Below are 25,572 nucleotides of genomic sequence, written 5' to 3' on the forward strand. Positions count from 1 at the left end.
ATGGCGGACGACTCGTGTCCAGAAGCCGAGCTGTGCTCGGAACAGTTCGGCTCAGGGGCATCTCGGGGTTGCCGCGCCGCCGCCGATGGGGGCCTGCAGTGGGAGGCCTGGCGGGGACGCTGGTGGGGGGCTTCCCGGGCCCGAGGCCCGCCTGGGTGCAGAAGCGGGGGGTCGGGGGGCGCCTGGGCCTTGCTCTCGGGACTGCTGGCAGTGTTCCTGCCGCAGGGCTTCCCTGACAGCGTCAGCCCGGACTACCTGCCCTACCAACTCTGGGATTCCGTGCAGGTGGGATGGAGGGGGCGGCTCTTAGCTAAGGGGGTTGGGACAGTGCTTCTCAAATAGTGGGGCGCGTTTGACCGGGGCAAACACTGTCATAACATAACAAGCTACGCCCCATGTTGATGTCTCTGTATGTCTCTGGAGCTGTGAGTCGCTGTGTCCTACTTCAAACCCCGCTTCGAAAAGCTATGCATTGGGCCGGAGAGATAGCATGGAGATAAGGCGTTTGCCTTACATGCAGAAGGACGGTGGTTCGAATCTGGCATCCCATATGGTCCCCTGAGCCTGCCAGGAGCGATTTCTGGGCATGGACCCAGGAGTAAACCCTGAACGCTGCCGGGTGTGACCCCACCCCCACCCCCCAAAAAAGAAAAGCTATGCATTGCAAAACGTGCTCATTGTAGCCATTCATCCAGACATAACCTCTGATTAAAAAATCAGCTCAAATTATTTTATATGTGTTTTTTTTTTGCAGGTTAAAGTTTTTTTTTTAATAAAGATACTATTTACAGTCACATGGGGAGGTGCGAAAAATGTTTTCTTATTCCTACGGGGGCATGACAGAAAATAATTGAGAAGCACTGGGTTAGGAGAACGGGAAGACACCTGGACCTGGTGTAGGAGGAGATGAGTCAGGAGAGCACCTGGGATCCCCTATCTGGGCGAGCTGGGATCTGTTTCTATCTCCCCCGCTCAAGGGGCCAATCTTCACTCTCGTTTTTTTCCCCAGGCTTTTGCTTCCAGCCTCTCGGGAACCCTGGCTACCCACGCGGTCCTGACTGGCATAGGGGTAGGAAACGCAAAAGCCTCGGTTTCTGCTGCCACCGCTACCTGGCTCATTAAAGGTGAGCGGGGTGGGCTCTTGGGGCCTCACTCTGGGGTCATCGCCGACCAGCCCTTTCCTATTTAGCCTCCTTCCTCTTTGCTGTAAAGCCTAAATAAACCCCCGTCTATGCCGGCTTCCCTACAACTCCCTTCTCCGCCCCCACCAGCCAGTGTTCTGGCCTTTGACTAGACCCTATGGTTTGTGATGCAGATATTGTAGATATGTGCCATCGCGGACCTGCTCCCCAAAGCTTAGAGTGGTGCCTTGTGTCTGTTAAAAGGGAAATTAAACTTGAGACAAGTTTAAGAAAATATGGTATAATTTTATATTCACTGATTCATAAATCTGACCCATTACTTGAGGCAGATGGAAGAGGGAGCTTTGAGAAACTATTCAAAATGAAAAGGTTTTCTGCGCAGAGGGAGCAATAATAAACACCTTTTACCAGACAGAAAAGTCCATTGGTTTGGTTATTTTCTTCAGTTGGTGGCCAAGGTCTATCGTGTAGATTACCTAATTAGCACTGATCAAGCAGTGATATTCCTGATTATTATTCCATTTCCGAAACAGTTAAAAAAAAAAAAAACTACGTTAGATCTCCATTTGATAGTGTAGGGCGCAGTACAAACAGTACCATTTGTGTCTGTTGTCCTTTCAGCAGTCCCAACTTTACCACCCCTGAAAAATATTTTCACCCTGACCACTAGCTTTGCAGCAGCACTTTTTTCTCCATACATAATGGCTAATTATACCTAGGGCATTTCCTATGTCAATTGTTCCCTGGGTTCCTATTCTCTTTTTTCTTTTTTGTTTGTTGCTGGACCACTACTGATATGAGCGCTCCGGGCTTGCTCTTGGCTCTGCACTCAGGGATCACTACCAACAAACATTGGGGACTATATGAGATGCCAGGGATCGAGCCCAGGTCATCCACATGCAGAGAAAAATGCCTTACTCAGCCCCTCTTTTTCTCTTATTCACTGGAGGACTTAAGAAAATACAGTTCTTGGGGCCTGAGCAATAGCACAGTGGTAAGGCATTTGCCTTGCATGCGGCTGACCCAGGGCGTATCTGGGTTCTATCCCTGGCATCCCATATGGTCTCCCAAGCCAGGAACGATTTCTGAGTTCAGAGCCAGAAGTAAACCCTGAGCATCACCGGGTGTGGCCCACAAACAAACAAACAAACAAACAAAAAGCCATACAATTATAGTTGTATTGGGGATATTGGTTCTAGAAAAAAAAATTGTTGTTGGTCCTGAGTAGAAGAAAGGGAGTTCTGGAGAAGATAAAAGACATCCTAAATCCCGTATGACACTAGATGATACTCTAAATCAGCATTTGAAGAACTACTAATTGCAACAGAAAAAGATATTAAAGCAAAGATGAGAAACTGGTTCTTTTCCCACACATCAGGATGACCCATGCTCTCCACTATTTCATAAAAGAATTATTCGTGTTTAAAATTTTAGTTTAGGGGGGCCGGAGAGATAGCATGGAGGTAAGGTGTTTCCCTTGCATGCAGAAGGTCATTAGTTTGAATCCTGACATCCCATATGGTCCCCTGAGCCTGTCAGGAGCAATTTCTGAACATAGAGCAAGGAGTAACCCCTGAGCACTGCCAGGTGTGACCCCCCCCCCAAAATTTTTTTTTGTTTTAGGGAGTTGGAGAGATATTATAGTGTATAGGGTCCCTGTCTTGCATGCAGCCGACCCTGCTTCAATCCCTGTCATTTTATATTGTCCCTGAGCACCACCAGGAGGAATTCTTGGGTACAGAGTCTAGAGAGTGTAACCACTGAGCATCATCCGGTGTGACCCACACACAAAAAAAATAGTTTAGCACCATGGTTTACAAACTTAATGGTAGGGCTTCTGGTCTTCACTGCCCTTTACACTATGATTCCCAGTAGGCTATAAATCAGACTGACACTCTTAAACACTGCATCTCAGATGAATGTTTCTGAATCTTTGGTCATTGAGAAACCTTCCCCTTCTACTTTTGCCTTGAAGATTGAGCAAACTGGCCAGATGGGATTCATCTGACAAGGAGTTCCTTCTCAGTTAGTGGAGATATGATAGTGATCTGTGGCATTTTGTTCTAGCTATCTCCTTTAAAAATAGTTCATACTGTCAGTACTTACTGTGTTCCAGTCTTGAAGAAATGTGACTCAATTCTCACTGTAGACCTGAAATAGATATTTTCATCCCATTTTAGAGATAAGGAAATTGAGGCACAAAAGAATTCATTGTGTTACAGTCAATAAATATTAGGGCTTGGGTTTGAACCCAGGAATTCAGTTCCAGTATACATATTCATAGCATCACACTGTGCTTAATTTGTATCTTTTCCATTTTACCCCATAGAAGTTAAATGTTTGGGATGTACTAAAAGTATTATAGTGAATAGTTTGTGTATCATTATCTCTTTTAGACCAGAATGGAGTTGGAGGACTCCCAGACAGTACTAAGGGACCCTATTGGTAATTTTCAGCCAGCTGGGCCATCAATTCTATGTAAGGACATGAAGATGCAATGTTACTCAAGCCTTATGGTATTGAAGATTCCCCAGGTCACCACAGATGGGGGGGGGGGGCTCTAGGGCTGCACCTGACAGTGATTAGAAGGCCATGTGATACCAAGAATTGAACTTAAGCATATGCTAAGCATGCACTCTAAGTACTGTACTATTACCATGCCTCTGTTTCTGTGTAATTTCTAAGCACTACTGTCTTACACAAGTTATTTACATCTCACCTCAGGCATATTTTTTTATTTTATTTTCTCATAGTGTCACCATGAAATTAAAGTTATTCCTGATTGGGTTTTTAGGCATACAATTTTTCAACACCAAGCTCTTCACCAGACCACTGTCTTCCACTAGTGACCTTAACCATCCCATTTGTCTCCCACTAGTGTGCTTCTACAAGAGGCCTTTTTTAAAAAAAAAAAAAAAGTAATTTTTTGTGCTTTGGTTCACAATACTGTTGCTAGTAAGTGGTTTATTGATACGTAACACTTTTCAGCACTACCTTTTTCTCCTGGTTGAATGCTTTTCTTTAAGGAAAATATAATACCAGTTTAAGATTTGAAAAGATTACTGAAAGAAGTCCTCTATCTTTTTTTTTATTTTTTTAAGGAGAGATAGCTGATTTATTCTGCTTCTACATAGTACAGGGTAAATAAATAGTTAGCATTTGTTAGGAGAATGAAGATCTAGCTAGAGGCCTCTTTGACTGTCCCTATCTTAGACTTTTTTTTTCTTCTGCCAAGTACCTCAGTGTAAATTACTGCCAGGTCTAAAAACTGGAACATCAATGATAATACACTGGGTTTTTAACACTATTTTGGCATGTGTGTGTACATATATGTATCTATATACAGAACTTTCACTAGTGTCTAATATGCCAGTGAATGAATATGACAGAATATGCATTCTCCTGTTCATAAACATTTGTATTCACTGTTTTGTTTTTATTTCTGGTATAAATTGTGCTGCAGAGAATATTTCTGTTTCAGGGGCTGGAGAAATAGCACAACAGCCAATGCACTTGCCTTATGGCCAGCCAGGGTTCAATTCCCAGTATCTCATGTGGTCTTCCAAACACTGCCACAAGTAATTCCTAAGCACAAAGCCAGAAGTAACCCCTGAGCATAACCTGGCATGGTCAAAAAATCAGACCTTCTCTGATTCTTATCTGTTATTCTTATCTCTTGGCTTGCCTGTGTACATATTTTTCTTGGGTATGTATTGAGTACGATATATCTAGTTACTTCTAAATAGGAAGCTTTTGTTTTTCCTAGCCAGCTGCTGCAGGCAGTTTTATTTTATCTGTCCCCATAAACTCTCAACATTTCTGCAGTTTTTGGACTTTTTGTGCCATTGGGGAAGTTTGAAGTTTTCCAAGGCCTTAAGTTCTGCTTCAAACCTTGAGCTCACAGGAGATTAAGATGCAAAGGGACAAGATCTGCACATGTGGTAGAACGGTGTGTGTGTGTGTGTGTGTGTGTGTGTGTGTGTGTGTGTGTGTGTGTGTGTGTGTGTGTGTGTGAAAAACTTAAAAGTTCTTAAAAAGATAGTCCTTATCAGCCTAATAGGAATATAGATATTAATATTATCTTAGCACACTTATAAGCTCTAAATTAACAGGAAATTTATAGGAATACTTTGATAAGTGATATGAAGGCCTAATTTTCCTGTTTTAAAAAGAATGAGACATTTAATCCTATACTACGTTCCTCTCCTCCTGAGGAGTTTCTCTTCTACTTTCCAATAAACCTTTCTATTTTTTTTTTAATTCTGAGTCTGAGTGTCTTTATTACTCAATATTTCCATTCCTGAAATATTGAAGAATCTGGGAACCGTGGAGGAACACAATTCTGCAGCCACCACATCTGCATCACTTTTTTTTAAGTATTCTGTTCTGGGGGCCAGAACAGCGATGGCACAGTGGTAGGGCGTTTGCCATGCACATGGCTGACGCAGGTTGGACCACGGTTCGATCCCTGGCATCCCATATAGTCCCTCAAGCCAAGAGACAGTTCTGAGCACATACCAGAATTAATCCCTGAGTATCAATGAGTGGCCTAAAAATTTAAAAAAAAAAATTCTGTTCCTAATTGCCTTGGATTTCTTGGTTATGTGGCAGACAGCTTAGGCAAGAATTTCAAAGTGGGCACATGTGTTCTCCTGGGCACAAGTGGCCACATATCCCCTCAAAAAAATAAAAATGTTTTGGGGGCTATACTTAGAAATACTCAGCGGTTACTCCTAGCAAGCTCAGGGAATCATATGAGATGCCGGGAATCAAGGCAAGCACCCTACCAGCTAAAATATACTCCAGCCCCTCTTGCATCGCTCTGACATTCATGCAGTTTTGTCTCTCTAAAGCTGTCTTCCTTGATTCAGCTCCAAAAGACAGTGACCCAAGATATATGAGCTATTTTAGTGCCAAGATCTATTATATATAAAAGATCTACTATATATATTTGCATATATATATACTCACCCCACCCTGTAGTCTCCACCATTCCCTTGTTCCTTACCAGTGCTTTTCTTTCCCCAGATGCAAGTGGCATGCTTGGCCGCATCATCTTTGCCTGGTGGAAGGGGTGAGTTTGCTTTGTGGTCAGCAGACTTCTGGCTACACTGCAGTGTTTATCTTTAATCTTTATGATTTTAGTCCTATTTCCTAACTAGTTTTCAGTAGAAAGAGGATTTACTAATCCTCACAGCATCAGAGCGAAGGAGTATTTAGTCACCTAACAATGAAGCCATGGCTGTTTCTTTTAGATGTTTCCAGAAACACTGATTTTTTTTTTTCACTCTGTAGGTTTTCTTTTTCCCTAAGTGAGCCATGGATTAGTAAGGGAACACCTGAATTAGGCTCATGCTGTCTGCAAAAGTGACTGCAAAGTGACAGTATTGGGACAGAGATGTGTAGATTTTCTTTTGTTTTTGTTTTGGGGCCACACTCAGTGATGCTCATGGGTTACTCCTGGCACAGTGTTTGAGCGACTATATGGAATGCTAAGGGTCGAACCCAGGTCAGCTGTGTGCAAGGCAAGTGCACTGCACTCACTCAGGCCTGAGATATAGATTTTCTCGATCCTTCATAGAATACTTAAGCTTCGCATAACAAATTCTCTCCGTAACCTAATTCCAGATACACTGAGTTTAGGAGTTTGGGGGAATAGTGATAGGGAGGTTTGTTTGTTTTTTATTTTGTTTGGGGCCACCCCCAGCAATGCTCAGGTTACTCCTGCTCTGTACTCAGGGATCACTCCTGGCAGACACACTACCATATGGTTGCCCAGGATGGCAACATGCACAGCAAGAGCCTTACTTAACTGTCACTCTAGCCCCCAGATGGACTGTTTTCTTCCTTTAATCACAGTTTTATATATATATATATATTTATATATAAATCTATAATTTATCATTTATAATCTATAATCTATATTTGTCTATAAAGCACCTCAGAGAAGACTGGTAAATGGGAGGCAGGAGAAGTGGTGGCATGGGTGGAGGGAAGTGGATTAGTATTGAAGGGATTGGTATTGAAGTACTGTAACTTTGTAATTTTGTAGTGACATAATTTACATGTTTTAGGCGCCATGATATAGAGTATTGATAATGGCAAGATTTTATGCAAATAAAATAAAAACATTCCAACACTCCACCCCTACACCATTGTCAGCTTCCCTCCATATCCCTTCTCATCCCATTTTCTTCCCTCACATACAACAATATCCTTCCTATTGATGAATTATCAGTTTCTGTTGCCTTTTGAGTAGTTGTTATTTCTTTACTGTTACTTTATAAATATTTTCAGAAATTAAAGTAACAAATCAATCTCTCTCAACAGGAGCAAACTGGACTGTAATGCCAAACAGTGGAGGTGAGAAGGGGCTGGGTCAGAAGAGGGTAGATCCTCTGTTATAGAGGCCTTTGGCCTCTTATCTCTGATTCTTCTCCCCAGGCTTTTTGCTGACATCCTCAATGATGCCGCCATGTTCCTTGAGATTATGGCTCCTATATATCCCATGTGTTTCACCTTGATTGTCTGCATCAGCAATCTGGCCAAGGTATACACTTTTGGACACAGGTATCTAAAAATGTCTGTCTTGTGCTATAGGGGGGATGAGAAGTGTAGGTACTACAGAGGATTGATTTGGCAGGGGTTCTGCCTGGTTGTCATGCAGGGAGGCCTCTTGTGTAGCCTGACTAAAGAATGAATTTAAACTAGGAAGAGAAAACAGTGTAAATTAGAGTCCAGTAGCAAGACAGCATAGACCCAACAGAAAATGGAGAAGCAAGTTTGAGTTCTTTTTTGTCAAGAAGACAGGCTGTTCATCCTCATATTGCTTCATGTGGCCTTATTAAGATGAAGATATTGAGATCTAGTAAGGTATAGTGGAAAGCTTACCTGTCTTCCTCCCAGGATTAAGTAGCTGATAGAGTAGACTTTGGAATTATATAAGAGCATCTCTATCCATCTGTCTGTTTCAGAATCACTTTAGGTATTTCTTCATGGCAAAACTGATATTTCAAATCTAAGTTCTTTGTGATAGAAGACATTTAACTTTCCTGGCTCCAGCACTAAATGCTGTGAGTACCCCTTTACTGTGCACTTATTGTAGGAATCCTCAGAGGATTCACTGCTACAACTGAACCAAGGGTTGTTACCTCATTTTGTCTGTTTCAAATTCTACACTAAATGTCACCTCTTGGATATCAAATAAAGGAATATAACAAACAGCTCACCACTCCCCAGAGTTTTACTCTGTAATCTCATCCATGCCTTCATTGTTCTCTCCACTTAATATTAACTAAACCTCTTCACAATCCTATTACTTTCCTTCTAGCATCCTTCTAATTGAGTCACTCCTCTTAACTCTTTGTCACCAGGAAAAAAAGCATAAGCACTTTCCCAGGGAGTCCCTGCTTCTATTCTTGTCCCTTTATAGTCCTCAGAGCAACTCAATAGTTCTTTAAAGTTTGGAAATCAATTCAGATCAGTTATCTGCCCCATTCATCATCTTTGAGTCTTGACAAAGTTTGCAAGGAGACTGGCAAGACAGTATAGCTGATAAGGTGCTTGCCTTATATATGCCAACTCGATTCAATCCCCAGAACCTTGTATGGTGTCCTTAGCAATGTTAGGTATGCACCCTGAGCACAAAGACAGAAGTTAAATTCTAGCACAGCTGGACAGACCTCCCACCCCCTAAAAAAGGAAAGTATTTGCAATGGTTTCATGTAATCAGTTCCTTGTTATTCACTCAGTCTTTTATATTTTTAATTATTTTAAACATAGTTGCAAAGTTGTTCATAATACAGTTGAGATATTTTGTTTTTGTTTTGTTTTTCACAATTGCATAATTGTTCATAATTGAGTTTCAGTCATACAATGTACTACAATAATCTTCACCAATGCACATTTCTCATCACCAATGTCCCCAGTTTCCCTTCCACCCACCCTCTCCTGTCTCTGGGGCAGGCATTTAACTTCTCTCTCTTTCTTTCTCTCTCTCTCTCTCCTCTCTCTCTTTCTCTCTCTTGTCTTCTCTCTCTTTCTCTCACTCTTTTCTCTCTCTCTCACACACACACACACACGCGCGCACACACACACACACACACACACACACACACACACACACACTTCCCTTTCTGTCTCACTCTTTCTCACACATACTTTGTAGTTTGTATTACTGATGATGAAGGGGTACCATGCCTATTACTTTATCTCCTTTTAGTGCCCAGTTCTTGTCAAAGTGATCATTTCCAACTATCATTGTTTTATTGGTCCCTTTGCTGCCCTAACTGCACTCCTCCACTATTTGTGGCAAGCTTCCTACCATGGACTGGTCCTCTTGGCCCTCATCTCTATTGTCTCTGGATATTAATGTGATACTTTTATTATTTTGTATCCTACAAATGAGTGCAATCATTCTATTTCTGTTCCTCTCCCTCATACTCATTTCACTCAAAATAATACTCTATATCCATGTATAAGCAGAATTTTATTTTTTCCTAACAGCTGCATAGTATTCCATTGTGTAGATATACCACAGTTTCTTTATCTATTCATCAATTGTTGGGTACTTAGGTTGTTTCCAGATTCTGGCTGCAATGAACATAGAAATGCAGAACGTTTTTCTGCATTGTATTTTTGGGCTTCTAGAGTATATTCCTAGGTATTTATAATGCTGAAACCTATGGAAGATCAATTTCTAGTTTTTTTGATGAATATCCATATTGTTTTCCAAAAAGACTAGACAGTAGACATTCCCACCAGCAGTGAATGACTACCTTTTCCCCTGCATACTCTCCAGTATTGATTATTCTTGTTCTTTGTGATGTATGCCAATCTCTGTGATGAGTGATACCTTGTTTTGATTTTTTATCTTCCTGATGATTAGTGATTTGGAGCATTTTTTCATGTGCCTTTTGGCCATCTGTATTTCTTCTTTGAGGAAATGTATGTTCATTTTTTCCTGCTATTTTTGGATAGGGTTAAATGTTCTTTTTTCTTGCTAAGCTTTCCCAGAACCTTTATATTATTAACCCCTTATCAGATGGGTATTAGGTAAGTAGTTTCTCCCATTCTGTGGGTTGCCTTTAGTATCACTATTTTCTTTGAGGTGAAAAACATTTTAATTTTATGTAGTGACCTCTGTTTATATTTGCTTCCACTCTTTGGTCAGTGTTATTTTATCCCTGAAGCTGTCTTTAGTTTCAGTGTTATGGAGTGTTTTGCTTACATTTTCCTCTATGTACCTTATGGTTTTATTTCTGATATTGAGGTCTTCAATCCATTTTGAGGGGCTATTTTGATTTAACTTTTTTGCACAGCATTAGAGAGGTTTGAGTTCACTTTTTTGCATGTAGCTGACCACTTTCCCCACTTGTTGAAGAGGCTTTTCATATTCTTTTTGTATTTCTTATCGCTTTATCAAAGATTAATTGCTTATATACATTAGGGTCAGTCTCAGAATATTCAAGTCTGTTCCACTAAGCTGAGGGTATGTCTTTATTTCATTATCATGCTGGTTTTTGGTTTTGTTTTGTTTTTTTTTTTGGTTTGTTTTTGGGGCCACACCCATTTGATGCTCAGGAGTTACTCCTGGCTACGCGCTCAGAAATTGTCCCTGGCTTGGGGGGACCAAATGGGACACCGAGGGATCGAACCACGGTCCTTCCTTAGCTAGCGCTTGCAAGGCAGACACCTTACCTCTAGCCCCACCTCACCAGCCCCTTGGTTTTGGTTTTTTTGTTTGTTTGTTTTGGGGCCACACCTGGTGATGCTCAGGGGTTACTCCTGAGTATGCCCTCAGAAATCACTCCTGGCTTGGGGGACCATCAGGGCCACCGGGGATCAAACCGAGGTCCGTCCTGGGTCAGCTGCATGCAGGGCAAACACCCTACCACTGTGCTATCACTCTGGCTCCCATTATCATGCTGTTTTAATAACTACTGCTTTGTAGTACCGTTTAAAGTTGCGAAAGAGATGCCTCCCTTCATTTTTCCCAAGAATTGCTTTAGTTGTTCATGGAGGTGTATTGTTCCATCACTCAGTTTTATTTTGAAGTATTTTTCTCTTTGAATGATTTCCTGTGCTTTAATGTACTGCTTTCTTTATTATTAATGAGTTTACAAGTTTCATGATGTACCTGGGTTGTATCACAGCCCCTAAAACTCTCTGACTTCTCAAAGATATAAACATGAGATGAATGAAGATGATTAGTGATATTCATCAATGAGCTTTACCATCCTACATCTCAGAGGGAGAAAACCAGTTCACATGGGAGGTCAGCAGAGGAAATTTGGAAAGGCTGGATAGGCCTTGACTGGGCCAATAAGACAGTAAAGATGGTCACAAGTAGCTAGAGTAGAGCCATATAATTGGGAACCAGCCTGAGCCTGGCATCTTAGCAAGGGGGATGGAGTAGCCAACATAAAAAAGGGAAGGTCCAAACTAAAAATGGCCTTTGAACTTCCATCTAAGAGAAGGAAATTGAGTGTCCTTAGGCCAGGCCCACAGAGTACATATTTTCTCTTGGAACAAGATAGGAGAGGTTGGCTTACAGGACATGTAGTGAGAACTAAATTCAGTTTTATGTATTAACCTAAGGCTTAAGAGTCTTTTCATGCTCAGTTCCCCTTGGATGTACCTATGTTGCCAGTGCATTTGACTATTCTAATCTTTACACTAATCTTTCCATTGCCGCCCAGTGCATTGTAGGTGTGGCTGGTGGGGCCACTCGAGCTGCCCTGACCATGCACCAGGCCCAGAGAAACAACATGGCTGATGTATCTGCCAAGGATGGCAGCCAGGTAAGCAGCCAACATTGGAGGGATCAGATAAGGGGGTACGTTCCTCAATAGTCATATCAGAGTAGAGTGGCTCTGGTTCTTGGGATAGGTAGTCAGATATAAGTTCACAAGCCTGGGCATATTATCTGAACTCATTATCTGAATTTATTGTCCATGTTTAGGAGAATGAGTGTTTGCTCTTGATTTCTTGGCTACATCCCCCTTTTGGAATATTGATATTTGAGTTGTATGAGACCTACTATTTTAAAACACCACTTGGCAAGTCATAAAGTTCTCAGTCTGTGATATAGTTGGGGTCACTGGCACAAGGTGTCCACTCAATAGGCTCTACTAGGCCAGCTCTTTAACCAAAGGACCAGGTACAGACTCTATATCTCAATCCTATAGACCCTATAGTTAATGTATCCCCCACCTTATCCTTCCTAAACCTTCATGCTGGCTGCTTGCATTGCATTACCTACTTTCTACCAGACCTATAAGATGGACACTTTATTTGTTTGGGGACTACACCTAGAAGAGATCAGACCTTGGGTTACATCCCTGGCTCTGTACTCAGGGATCACTCCTTGAAAGCTCAGGGGATTATATGGGGTACCAGGAATTGAACCTGTTTCATCCACATGCAAAATAAGGCCCAACCCACATAATATTTCTCTAGCACATAGACACTTACTGTCTCTGTTTTATGGATAAGGAGAATGAGGCTGAGAAAACTCAGAGTGAGACATGGTTTTCTTTGACACTGAAACAATTTTTTTTTTTTTTGGTTTTTCGGGCCACACCCATTTGATGCTCAGGGGTTACTCCTGGCTAAGCACTCAGAAATTGCCCTTGGTTTGGGGGGACCATAGGGGACGCCGGGGGATCGAACCACGGTCCTTCCTTGGCTAGCGCTTGCAAGGCAGACACCTTACCTCTAGCGCCACCTCGCCGGCCCCGATAGTGAAACAATTTAACATCTGTTTTATCCAATTCTACATTTTTTGTCTCCTATTTTTCATTAGTTTCACAATAGAACTTCATTTTTAAAATATGACTGACTAAAAAGAAAAAAATCAACTCACATGTCTCATATGGTATTTAAAGAAACAAATGGATTATTCCTAAATGGGCTTGGGGAATTATAAGTATTCCCAACCAGTTTGGCTCTCTGTGCCCTCTATGACACTAACTTTTCTTTCCACAGCCCACCCTCTTACCAGGTGCTCCTTTACCCAAGGCACCTACCTAGACCTGTTCTAGCTCCAGGCTCCATTTATGCTAAAATCTACCCTCCCTCGGTCTCAATCCAAATACTTATTTCATGATAAGTTGAGGATAAGCAGCAGGTCTTTCCCCCTAGATTGAGGCCAAGTCAATCCATTGATTCTTAAAGGAAGAGGTTTAAATTTTTGTCCTTTCTTCCTAGCTTATTCCTTGAGACTTTTACAGATGTAGCTACCAGTTATTATATACCAAGGGATTTGGGAAAATCAGCCTTTTTAAAACTGCCAAATAAAAAGTAGTCCCCTATGGACATTTATTTGCCTAAATATAGGACTGAAATGATTCATGTTTCAAGTGTATACTATCTACCTGGGTAGAGAAGTGACCGTTTTCTTAAATGACAGTTTGATAGTTCGCTCACTAACAGTGCTACAAACTTAACTCATTAGTGTAGGAAATCCTAGAGAGTCAAGAGGAAATACATGAAAGGCTCTCAAGAATATTTATTCTGGGATCTGAAGAGATAATACATGATATAAGGCACTTTCTTGCATGCAATTGACCTAAGGTCCATCCTTAGTACCACACTAGTCCTGAACCCTGCCAAGATAGATCCCTGAATACAGTATGTCCCAATAAAACAAACGAAAAAGAATGTTCAGACTTACTCTTCAAGTCCATGTTTTCCCTTGAACCTGCATCTTGCTTACTTGTCTCATATTTCTTTGCTTGCTTATTTCTACTCTGAAGAAGCCTGTGTTCTCTCTTGACTGTATACTTCTTTCTTCCCTCACATTCTTTCTAAATAAATTTTAATAAAACTACCTTGCTTCACAAAAATAAAAATATATAATATATACACATATATTTGTATATATACTTTTTAGTATTTATGGATCTATGGACATATTCAGTCTGGCTTCATTTTTCCAGGAGACACTCGTAAATCTGGCAGGACTCCTGGTCAGCCTCTTGATGCTTCCCCTGGTTTCTGATTCCCCAAGGTAAGCCAGGATGAAGGGTGAGGAGATATACAGCTGGGTCTCTGTCCCTATTAATTATCTTACCCTCTTTCCCAGCTTCAGCCTCGGATGTTTCTTCCTACTCACTGCCCTCCACATCTATGCCAACTATCGGGCAGTTCGAGCCCTTGTCATGGAGACCCTGAATGAAAGCCGACTCTGGCTAGTCTTGAATCATTTCCTTATGAAAGGAGAAGTACTTGACCCCACTTCAGCCAATCGGATGGAGCCCCTGTGGACAGGTGACCCAGCCTCTAGTCTCTCAAATCTTCCCCTGTGGTCCCCAGTATCTTACCCTATCTGGGCACCCTAACTTTAGCTTTCCACAGGTTTCTGGCCATCTCTGTCTCTATCCCTGGGTGTACCCCTCCACTGCTTAGTATCCAGGTGAGTGATCTATTAATGCTGACAGCCAGAATAATCTGGCTATGCATTTGCCTCTTCTAACTGACACTCCCCTGCCCTGTTCTGTTTCCACTGAAAAAACTATGGGATCTGAGAGCAGCAAGGTGTGTAATATAGAGTTAGATATAAGATGAAGGATGTATGGGAAAATGGGATGAAATTGTTTTTGTGTTTTAGGATTTTTATTTGTTGGTTTGTTTGAGATTTGTTTTTGCTTTTAGACCAAACAAGCAGTGCTTAGGGGTTACTCCTGGCTTCACACTCAGGAATTACTACTGGCAGTGATCCATGGACCATATGGGATGCCAGGGATTGAACCCACTCTAGCCACTAAACTAGCACCCTACCTTCTGTACTATCATCCAACCCCCAGCAGGATTACTCTGTAGGAAGAAAGATAGGAAAGATGTAGGGCATGGTTAGTGACTGAAGAATAGATGAGAAGAAGACAAGGATGCATGAACTGTGAGAAGTAATGGTTGAAAGTTCAGTGGAGGTATTATTCCTTTCCTTTATTTTTTGTATTGTTTTATTTTGAGGCCACACCCAGTGGTACTTGGGGGTTGTTCCTGACTCTGTGCTCAGGAATGACTCTTTGCAGGCTCAGGACCCATTGGAATGCCATGGATCAAAGCTGGGCTGACTACATGAAAGCAAGCACCATATTCACAGTTTTACCACTTCAGCCCACTCTATTCTTTTTTCTTCAGTGTATTTGAGCTGAAGCAGCTAGTTATGGGACACCAAGAATCCTACCTCCTTCATTGGAACCAGTCACAAAGTAAGTATACTACGTTCTTCCAGACTTCAGCTCCTCTCCTGAAGTCAGTCTTTTATTTCTCCAGCTCCAGGACCCCACAGCATTGACAAACCCTAGACATTTTGGAGGCTACCTGGTATCCTTAAGGAAGTTCTTGACTAAGACTTGATGCATTCAGACTTGTGTGTCCCCGAGAGATTCATTTTAATACTCAGTAAAGTGAAGTTAGCAATAGCTACTTTATTAAATGCAGTGTTTTTATGATGATTCCAAAGCATTTTTCTAGGAGAAATAAGAAAAAAATTGAATACATGGAGCTTGTTTGTGCACCCACTACTCCTATTGATTCAGAGAAAAGGTCTCTAGATTGGACATTATGGCCGAGTGATAGCACAGCAGTAGGGCATTTGCCTTGCACATGGCTGACCCAGGACGGGTCCAGGTTTGATCCCCAGCATCCTCTATGATGCCCCAAGCTTACCAGGAATGATTTCTGAGTCCAAAGCAAGCAACCCCTGAGGGCCTGCAGGATGTGACCCAAAAACAAAAACAAAAACAAAAAAATAGATTGAACACTAGATGTGTCCAATTCCCAACCAATTCATATACTTATCATTGTTATTAAATTATACACAGAAGTAAAACATTTTTATAAATATAATTCTTTATAGGTACTAGTGTACCAGTCAAAAAAAGTAAACATGGGTCAGGCAGATGGCTTAATGAGTTGAAGCAAATGTTTTGCATGTTGGAGTTCTGTACGGTCACCCAAACACTCTAGGTGTGACCAAAAAAAAAAAAAAATATATATATATATGTATATATTTGAGTATATATACTTGAGTATATGTGTATATATACTCATATGTATATTTATGTATATATATATATATTCATACTCAAGATTGTGACCTTTGGTTATCCCTGAGAACCACTTTTTCCCATATCTGGGGTTATTTCTTGAGGAAACAAATTATAGAAATTATAGGTGTGCTGGTCTGATTTTGTGTGTGTGTGTGTGTGTGTGTGTGTGTGTGTGTGTGTGTGTGTGTGTATGTGTGTGTGTGTGTGTGCGTGTGTGTGTTTGGGCCATACCTGGTGTTGCTCACTCCTGGCTCTGCTCTCAGAAATCGTTCCTAGCAGGCTCGGGGGACCATATAGGATGCCAGGGATTGAGCCCGGGTCTGTCTCGAGTCATCCGCATACAAGGCAAAAATGCCCTACCGCTGCACTATCACTCCAGCCCCAAGGATGTGCTGGTCTGATTTTAAAAGAAACTATATATGCAGGGGTTGGAACAATCAAAATCTCAAAGAACTGAACAAACACTTTGCATGAGGGATGCCCAGGTTTCATCCGCACCACTGTACAGTCCTCTGAATCCTACTATGAACCAGTAGTATTGGGCACAGTAGCCCCCAAAGCACTGCCAGGTATGGCCTCAAACCAACTATTTCTCCCACATACATGCATACTCCCAGCCCATAAAAAAAGATATGTATGCAAATTGAACATACCTCAGCAAGTTGAAATTGTTTTGGGGAGTTGGGCATTTCAGTTAAGTTAGAGCATTTGAAAGTAGCAGGAGCTGATTTTGAGAAGAAAGGGTAAAGATGGCCTTTGATGCCAAGACTATAGATATGAATGATATGGGGAAATAGTGTTGGTGGTATTTAGGGAAGTGACTCTTTCGTGGGTCTCTCCAGACCAGGTCCAGGTAGTTCTGAGCCACAATGCAGGCCCTGAGACTGTCCTAAAAGCTGCAACACATGGACTGGTGCTCAGAGCCCTGTGTGGACCTGGGCCCCTTCCAGAAGAGCTGGAGAAACTATGGAATCGAGAACAGTCAGGTAAGAACTTTACAGTCTGGTCTGCAGGTCTAGAGTCTTGAGGAATGGTACAGAAAAAGAAAGGACTCTATTGATCTTGAGAATCTAGAACTTTTTATTCTATGCCCCACTCCAGGTCCCAAGAAAGATGCCTTGGTCATCGTCAGGGAGACACACCATGTATTGGATCAGCTATTCCCAAAGTTTCTAAAAGGTACATCCTTCAGGCTTGTTTGCCTCTGAGACTATCTCAGAGGCCCTGCCTTCCCATTACCATCCTTGTACCTGGGGAGAAGGTAGGTAGAAGACCTGAGATCTCTGTCATCTAAAGTCTGAGCCTCAATCCCTTTGTAGGATGGATAAGTTAGGATTCTCTAAGGCTATGCCATTGTTGATATTGTAATCCTAGTTGACACTAAAGAATGGGGTAGGGAGAAAATCTTTTTTTTTTTTTTTTTTTTTTGGTTTTTGGTTTTTGGGCCACACCTGGCAGTGCTCAGGGGTTACTCCTGACTGTCTGCTCAGAAATAGCTCCTGGCAGGCACGGGGGACCATATGGGACACCGGGATTCGAACCAACCCCCTTTGGTCCTGGATCAGCTGCTTGCAAGGCAAACACCGCTGTGCTATCTCTCCGGGCCCGAGGATCTTTTTTTAGCACCTGTTGTATTCCAGCCTTTTTTCATAGATTATTGCAGTGAATTCTGACTGTATTCAGGTGAGAGATCATCTAGCAGAGCAAGAAGAGCCTAAGCAGCGCAAAGAATGTATACCAGGTCTGTGCTCCTCCTTGGTCAGACCCAAGGAATTTCCTCAATAATCCTGGTAACACCTTCATGACTTCTCCACAGGTCTGCAGGATGCAGGGTGGAAGACTGAGAAGCACCAGCTTGAGGTGGATGAGTGGAGAGCCACATGGCCCCTCTCTTCAGAAAAGAAGATCTTATGAGCAGCCTAACAGAGGCCTCTGTCAATACAGAATCCCAGAACAAGGACACTTGGACCACAACAGCACATGGGAAAGGCAGCTTTATTTTTGCTTAGAGAAACTGCTATGGCAGATTGACCAGGCCCCATGGAAAGTGACTGCCAGTCAAATAGACTGAGCCCTCAAGTGAGGACAAAGCGGAGAACAGAGGATCTTGGGCCTTCTCCACTTGTAGGCTCTCCACCCCACTCACTGTGAAGCTGAACTCTATCCTGTCTGTGGTTCATGGTGCCCAGAAAAGTTGACTTCAAGCATAAAATCCCCAGAGGAAGGTGGCCACAGCCATCATGAGCAAGGCATTGAGATTGACCACACGGGCCCACTTAGGGTTCTCACTGATGTCCTCCAGCTGCCTGGCTGCTTCAGCCACCTCCTCCTCTGTAGGGGGTGGGGGGCTGCCTGCCCCACCCCTGCTCATTCCACAGAACCAGAACAGGCACTGGCGGAACAAGCCTGGTGCTGGGGACTGGGGCTCTGAAAAATTGAGATCTTACAGTTAGTATGCAGAATCTTGTCTCCGCTCAGCTCCCTAGTCCTACTTTCTCGGGCTGCGTCTTACCCTCAATCTCTACTGCATGCTCTAGGCATCCATTTTGTACAGGGGGTGAGGTTGGACCTCTCAACTCATCAACATCCAGGTCTTCCCGTTCCTCCTTGCTGTGCCGGAGACTAAAAACCAGGCGGTGGAGCTGGAAAAAGGGGAGCAGAGATTAGGTGGGGACCCTGTTCTTTTATCCCAAACTTTATGGTCACCTATTTCCTCCCCGCCAACATCCATCCCATACTCTGACATTTCTTCATCCAGCCTGCACACCTGTTCCAATTTAAGTTTACTCAAACCCCTTTAACCACTGCTGCTATGTATCTTCTGTCCAAGTCAACCCTCCTCAGCTAGATTTTGAAAACTTTTGTCCCTGCTTAAGAGCCTTGCTTTAACACTCTGGGTGACCTGTTTAAAGTCAAAATTTTACTTTAGACTTTACTGCTATGGTTCTTCATGTGAGTATTTCTGCTCATGAATTTCTCCCACTGCCTTTCCCCCAACCCCTTCTCCATATCTAGAGTCTGTTTATCCTTCCAAACCCAGCCCTTTTGTCTTTACCTTTAACCCTACCCTGCTGCAGCATCAGATCCAAACCTTTCATGGCCTTTCAAGATACTGATACTTTCCTTTTGGTTACCAATCTTATTCCATATTTTAAATCTTAGGACCATGCCAAAGACTGGGCACCACCCCCAATCTTATTTTAACCACCTCAAATAAATGACATTTAAATTAAAACATGCTTGCTTTGCAAATGTACCTCCTTGAAGGCAGACTAAATTTGCCAGAGGCATGCACTGCCTACTTGGTACATATCTGAGCGTGGCACTTACATGCTTTTGGGGAATGGGTTCTGTGCACAGTGAGATTAGGAGGATGAGGATGCCGGAACACAGGAACAGCACGATGGCAAAATAGAGATAATGTACCCCACAGATAAGTGTTGGGCAGGACGAAGGGTGCACGCAGCTACCAGAGCCAAAGGAGAACTCAGGAATAAGGCGAGCCAGACCCATCAGCAGGCCACCAATCAGTCCCCAAAAGGCACCCTGGGGAGATGGGATAATGAGAGGGTCAGCCACCAAGGCCTATTCACATTCATGTTGCAGAACAGATACACCGTACATACCTTCTCATTGACTCTGGGCACAAAGAGTGCGAGCACGAAAACAGCTGACACAGGAGGCGCCAGGTAGCTGGAGATAGCTTGGATATAATCAAAGAGCTGGCCCCCCTGCGCCGCCTGCACTACGGGGAGCCAGGCCACAGACACAGCCACAATGAACACCACCCAGAGCCTATGGGAGCCACCATCAAGACATTTGACTCAAGACCCTCATCCCCCCCCAACCCTCCACTTGCCCTTAGTCCCCACCCAAAGATGGAGGTCACAGGAGGGGAGAAAACTGAGGTCGAACCGTCCTACTAGCAGGAGCTCCCTATCGCCGGCACGGGGTCTTAGACGGGTGTAGATGTCCATGGTGAAAAGTGTGCTGCTGCTGTTAAAGATGGAGGCCAATGAGGACATGAGTGCAGCCAGCATGACAGCCAGCATGAGTCCGCGCAGACCTGTGGGCACATAGAGTTGTGAGACCCAGGCCACCAGGGAGTCCTTGGGAATGTGCAGGCTTAGGAGTGACTCCCCAAGGCAGCCTGCCCAGTACCAGTCCTCACCATTGGGCATGAGCTTCACCACCAACCGCGGGTAAGCAATGTTGGAGCAGCCCACCTCGGTGCCACACACGCGCTTACACACCTCAGGAACCACACATGCCACCTCATCTGTAGAAAAAGAGGTCTAGGAAAAATCACCCTGCTTGTACTCAGTGGGTGCAAACAGTGGGTGTGGGTGACTGATTCCTTCGTAAGACTAAGGAGCTGCTGGTAACCCAAAAAAAGAAACAGACAAAAGACTCCTTGTATAAGGCAAGAATGCAGACATTACCCGGGTAAAGAATGCGACTGATCATGCCTGGCATGACCATGAGGAACATGGGCATGAGCTTCAAGTAGCCACAGAGGATGCAGCCCGCTTTGATGTGAGTCAGGTTCTTCCCGGCCAGACAGCGCTGCACTATGACCTGCGATGAGAAGTATTTGATGGCTTATATTGGGGCTCTCTAAGCAGTTATATTCAGGCTTTGATAAGTGCCTCTTCACAGCCCCCAAACACAGACCCAGCCCCTGAGAAAATGCTCCCCGTCTTGACCCAGCCTCTGCCCACCACTTCTCTGGCTCCAGCATCTCAGCAGCTCTATCTACCCTATGCAGTATCTCCACAGTGGGTGCCGCACCTGATCGCTGCACCAATACCAGCCTGAAACGATGGTGAGCCCCACAAGCAGTGCAGGCCAGGGCAGGTCTCCAGTCACAGGATCCCGCAGCAGATGGTAAGAGTCCGGCCGGGGACTGTAACAGGTGCTGGAAATGTTACCCACAGCTGGATCCTCAGACACTGTCAACGACGTCATTGCCCCCAGGTATTTGTCAAACAGTCCTGAGTAGCCGCCCACCTCATGGAAAGCTGTAAGGCAGTCAGAGGAACCAGCGTTCCGGCCAAGGTGCTTTCTAGAATACATGTGCTAGAAATGTCCCAGTTTGCAGATTTTGGGTTTGACAGACCCAAGACCTCCATACCCCTTGCCCATTGGCTGAGCCCCTTACCATAACCCATGAGGATGAAGGCACCCCCAAGTATGACAAAGGTCTGCACAGTATCCGTGTACATCAATGCTGCCAACCCTCCTGCAACATGACCAGTATAATGTAAATAACTTAGTGTCCAGTGTCCCTTCCTGAATAAGCAAATTTCAAAATGATAGTCCAAACACCATGTGCAGGTAGCAGGGCTCAGCGCAGCCTGACATTCTCTGCACCTCATGCGGGGTGTGATGTTAACCTCTGCTGATGCCTGTTGGACCACTACAGGCTCCATTCCCCATCCTATCCCATTGTTGAGGTCCCTTTGCCACCCCTGGCACTGGGCCTGCCTTTTTTGGTCCTACACTGAGATCGTGGAAACTGCGCTTGATGCTAAAGATTGGCTATGTCCCTTCCTCACCTCCCTGCTCAAGAAAGGAGCTGCTAAACCTGCCCTTTGCCAGGTACAGTATTGGCTGGGTGACTTGGCTTTCTCCTTTAAATCCAAGTGGGACAGTAGGGGGGGCATGCATTAACCAATAATTTAGGTCTTTTTTCTTCTGAAGGAGGGAGTAGAGCAATACCCCATGATATAGTCAGAGATTTCTCCTGGCAATTACACTCAGGAATTATTCCTGATGGTGGGTACATAGAGAACCATATGGGGTGCTGAGGATCAACCCAGATCAGCTGTGACTACCTACTTCCTGTACCCGGCCCCAAGGTCTTTTTCCTTCCTGGACACATCACTTCAGGAATTCTTCACTCCCACCTTTTCTTTCTTGACCCTTCCACCCCCAAACTCCAGAACATCTCCTGAACAAGATTTTTCCTAACCCATGCCACTGTCACCTGTCACTGTGTAGATCATGGTGATGGCCAAGAGTGCAATGACAGAGGCATAGATGTTCCAGCCTAGAGCCTGTTGAATGAAGACTGCCCCGGAAAACATGTCCACCTTTGGGAAGTGAGCAAGAGGGCAGATCAGGACCCAGGAGCCCAGACTGGGACTCAGAGCCATCTCCAGCTCAGACCTGCCCCATGTGGTCACCACTCTAAAGTTCCCTCATCTGTCCATTCCTCCATAATGTCAGGGCCCCAGAAATCTATTCCTTCCAGGACCTGTATCCCTGAAGAGATGCTACTTAGAATAATTTCTCTTTAGTCCTGTCCCTTCAAGGCCCTTCTAAAGACCTTCACCCAGAACACCCACCCTTCCAGGATTCCACCATACTATGCCCTCACACCGAAATCTTGGTGAAGATGTATAGAAACAGCGAGAGCACAGACAAGTAGAGACGTATGCGATGGCCACCGAAGCGCTTGCGCAGATACTGTGGCATGGTAATGACACCCGCTGTCAGGTACACAGGTGCAAAGAGCCAGCCAAGGAGCAGCACCACAAACAGCGCCTAAGAGTACAGCAGGACAGCTCAGGGTGAGTGATTGAGATCCTTACAGCAAAGTGCTCCCTGAAGTCACCCAGAGTATGCAATGGTGAATGATGACCTTAGGCAGTAAGGGATAAGCTCTTGGACTTGCCCTTAATTTATCCTTCTGCCCTCAGACCCTGACCAAGGTTGTTCCCCACTCCATACCCTGAGTCAAATTTAAGATCCCTCCACTTTGACTAGGCAGGACTGCCTTCCCTCCCCTCTCCTCACATACCACTTTCTGTCTCCAGGCTTGGCTCATAGCCATCCTCTACCAGAAAGTCCTAAGCTCAAAACTTGGATTTTCCCAGTTCTCTATATGGGAATCAATTCTAGAGCTTTGTTTTCTTCCTGCTTTGCAAGGACTTTAATTGATCCAGTGATCCTCAGAGCACAGCTTCAGAAAACATGGTCAGTGCTAACTTGGAGGATGTTCATCCTCACAATTTCATGGAGACTAGGGCTGTCACCCAGCCTTCTGTAGGAATGCCAGGGGCAGAACCTATTTCTGTTCAGAAAGTGGCCCTCTCTTTTATGCCCCTACCATCAAACTGGACACGAAACTGGTAACCCAGCCCCTACCAAGTGAGAACTTCTACACATCCTGCCTGCAGCCTCCCCAGAAATGACCCTTTTAGGATTCCTATGGAGGGAGAAAGTTTTGGGCCAAAAAAGGAACCTCACATTCCACTCAAATCCAGCCACAGCCAAGCCACTTGCAGCTCCAGTCCCTGCTAGGCCCACAAAGTGGCCACTGCCGATGTTGCTGGCAAAGAGAGAAGCACCCACCTGGGGGTTGGGGGTGGAGATCAGTCAGAGTGAGGATGAGTCACACTGCTTCTCACAGCCCCCTCCCACACTGCAGGTCAAACCTCACTCACCGGCCACCATACCATGCTTCGTCCTGCCAAGAAGTAGCCACCAACAGTGCCTCTGTTGGTTCTGCACATGGACTGGAGGACATAAGGGGAGACCTTGATTAGGGGCACATCTTAGGACATCATTAGGTTCCTAAACACATTCCAGAGCCTTGTTTCAGGCTAAAGATTAACCATTGCTCAGCTCTCCTGAGGGTTCACACACTCCTCCACCTCCAACCTCCTCTTCCAGAAACCCAGAGCAAGCCAAGCCCTAACCTTGTATCCAGCTACCCAAAGCTTGAGTACGGCTGGCTTCAGCCTGATTTTTTTAGTTGCCTTGGATATGAGTTTCTGGATAATGTAGACAGAAAAACAGAAGCCTCATTTAGAAAGCTATCCCTGGGGCCGGAGAGATAGCATGGAGGTAAGGCCTTTGCCTTGCATGCAGAAGGATGGTGGTTCGAATCCCGGCATCCCATATGGTCCCCCGAGCCTGCCAGAAGCGATTTCTGAGCGTAGGGCCAGGAGGAACCCCTGAGAAAAAAAAATAAAGCTATCCCTGATGAAAATCTGTCAGCACAATCAACAAGCCCAAGAAATGAGTATTTATTGGCTGAGCTTCCCTGAAGCTGCTTAAAGACTAGCTCACTCTTCCATTCAGGTTTCTCCCTTAGAATACAGAAGCCCTGTCCTTATTGGCTATGGGAAGAATCTTCCCAAGATTATTCCTCCCCAAGCCCCAGAGTATGACCCCCAATAGTCTTCCCTTGATGTCTCACCCATAATCCAACACCAATGACAAGTAGAAAATAAGCAGCAATGACGAGAATGTCAGCAGGGTTGTCAATAAGCACACTTTGGTCTTGCACCCCAGATGCTGAGCCTGCATCTGTCTGTTCCTCCATTCTGTTCAGAATCTGCTCCTCAAAGGACTAGCCTCTAGATTTCCCCAGTAAAGTGATTAATGGTTACCTCAGAGGCAGTGAGCTGGCAAGTCCCCCAAGGTTTTGTCCCCCACACCGCTATGTTTAGCTGAATCAGGTCAAATCAAGACCAAAGGATGATTCTGGGAGCTGAACCCTTTTGGTTTCAGGAGAACTATTTCTTGTGCCTTAGATCCCATCCCTTCCCAGAGCCTCAGGCTTAAAATAATTTCTATCAAGCTCCAGAAGGATCATTTTCAAATCCTGTTTTAACAATCATTTTCATGCACAGGATCCTCTCATAGGTACTAATCATCAGGAGGAATTAAAGATCCTTGACCTAATGTTGAGGGCCTGCCAAGACCCTACATACCCTTCCCTTTACTCTCTTACCAAACCAGCCCCCAAATTGCATGAAATGTAATATGCTTCTGTCCTTAGTAACCAACCCATGTTACCATTCTCTTATGAAGAATGGCTTTCCTGGTAGAGTTAGGAGCTCTTTGTGTAGTCTTGATGAGACCTGGTTTCCCTCAACCAACTTAAAGATTCCACAAGATCAAGCATTACCTGATTTATCCGTAAAGTTCCATTGCTCGGCACAGGACTAGATTCAAAAAGTGGAGGAGATTGATGACTATCTGTATATCTCATTGTAAAGGCAGAAAAAGTGCCTTGGCTTGGCTTCTTAGAATTGACCTGACTTGGGTGTCTGATAATGGCAGTTAGCTTCATGCGAGAGATGGTTAACAGGAAACTGTATTTTCAGGTAATACCTTATTTTGGGTCCTTTTAAAAGCAGACTCTAAGAGAAGAATTTGGGTACAAGAATTTTACAAGATATAAACCCAATAAGGATTGTGAAGAGTGAAGAAATAAAAAAAAAGGTTGGCAGGATCTAATAAAGGGTGTATTGTTAGATGGGTTACCCTTGTGAAGTGAAGGAAGACACTTTGAGCACTGTGGAGAATATCCCTCAGAACTGACCCCAAGGGGCCAGGATGCTATGAAGTTTCTT

General features: G+C 44.0%; 2 protein-coding genes across 2 annotated transcripts; one reads left to right on the forward strand and one right to left on the reverse strand.

Moving 5' to 3' along the window:
- RUSF1 (RUS family member 1) lies at positions 1 to 18,777 on the forward strand. Its single transcript, XM_049789170.1, has 13 exons — positions 1 to 285; positions 1,010 to 1,124; positions 6,171 to 6,216; positions 7,473 to 7,505; positions 7,587 to 7,692; positions 11,843 to 11,944; positions 14,084 to 14,154; positions 14,230 to 14,414; positions 14,502 to 14,559; positions 15,288 to 15,358; positions 17,044 to 17,187; positions 17,303 to 17,380; positions 18,018 to 18,777. Exons 1-13 carry the CDS (start codon positions 1 to 3, stop codon positions 18,113 to 18,115), a joined length of 1,392 nt encoding a protein of 463 aa, XP_049645127.1. The 3' UTR covers positions 18,116 to 18,777.
- Positions 18,402 to 24,536, reverse strand: SLC5A2 (solute carrier family 5 member 2). Its single transcript, XM_049789145.1, has 14 exons — positions 24,411 to 24,536; positions 23,653 to 23,724; positions 23,456 to 23,560; positions 22,586 to 22,750; positions 22,191 to 22,296; positions 21,363 to 21,443; positions 20,993 to 21,222; positions 20,644 to 20,779; positions 20,373 to 20,480; positions 20,117 to 20,267; positions 19,828 to 19,996; positions 19,532 to 19,747; positions 18,714 to 18,843; positions 18,402 to 18,628 (listed from the first exon to the last, which is right to left on the reverse strand). Exons 1-14 carry the CDS (start codon positions 24,534 to 24,536, stop codon positions 18,402 to 18,404), a joined length of 2,022 nt encoding a protein of 673 aa, XP_049645102.1.
- Positions 24,537 to 25,572: the final 1,036 nt, after the last annotated feature.

Source organism: Suncus etruscus, chromosome 15 (genome assembly GCF_024139225.1).
Source record: "Suncus etruscus isolate mSunEtr1 chromosome 15, mSunEtr1.pri.cur, whole genome shotgun sequence".
NCBI classification, from domain to species: domain Eukaryota; kingdom Metazoa; phylum Chordata; class Mammalia; order Eulipotyphla; family Soricidae; genus Suncus; species Suncus etruscus.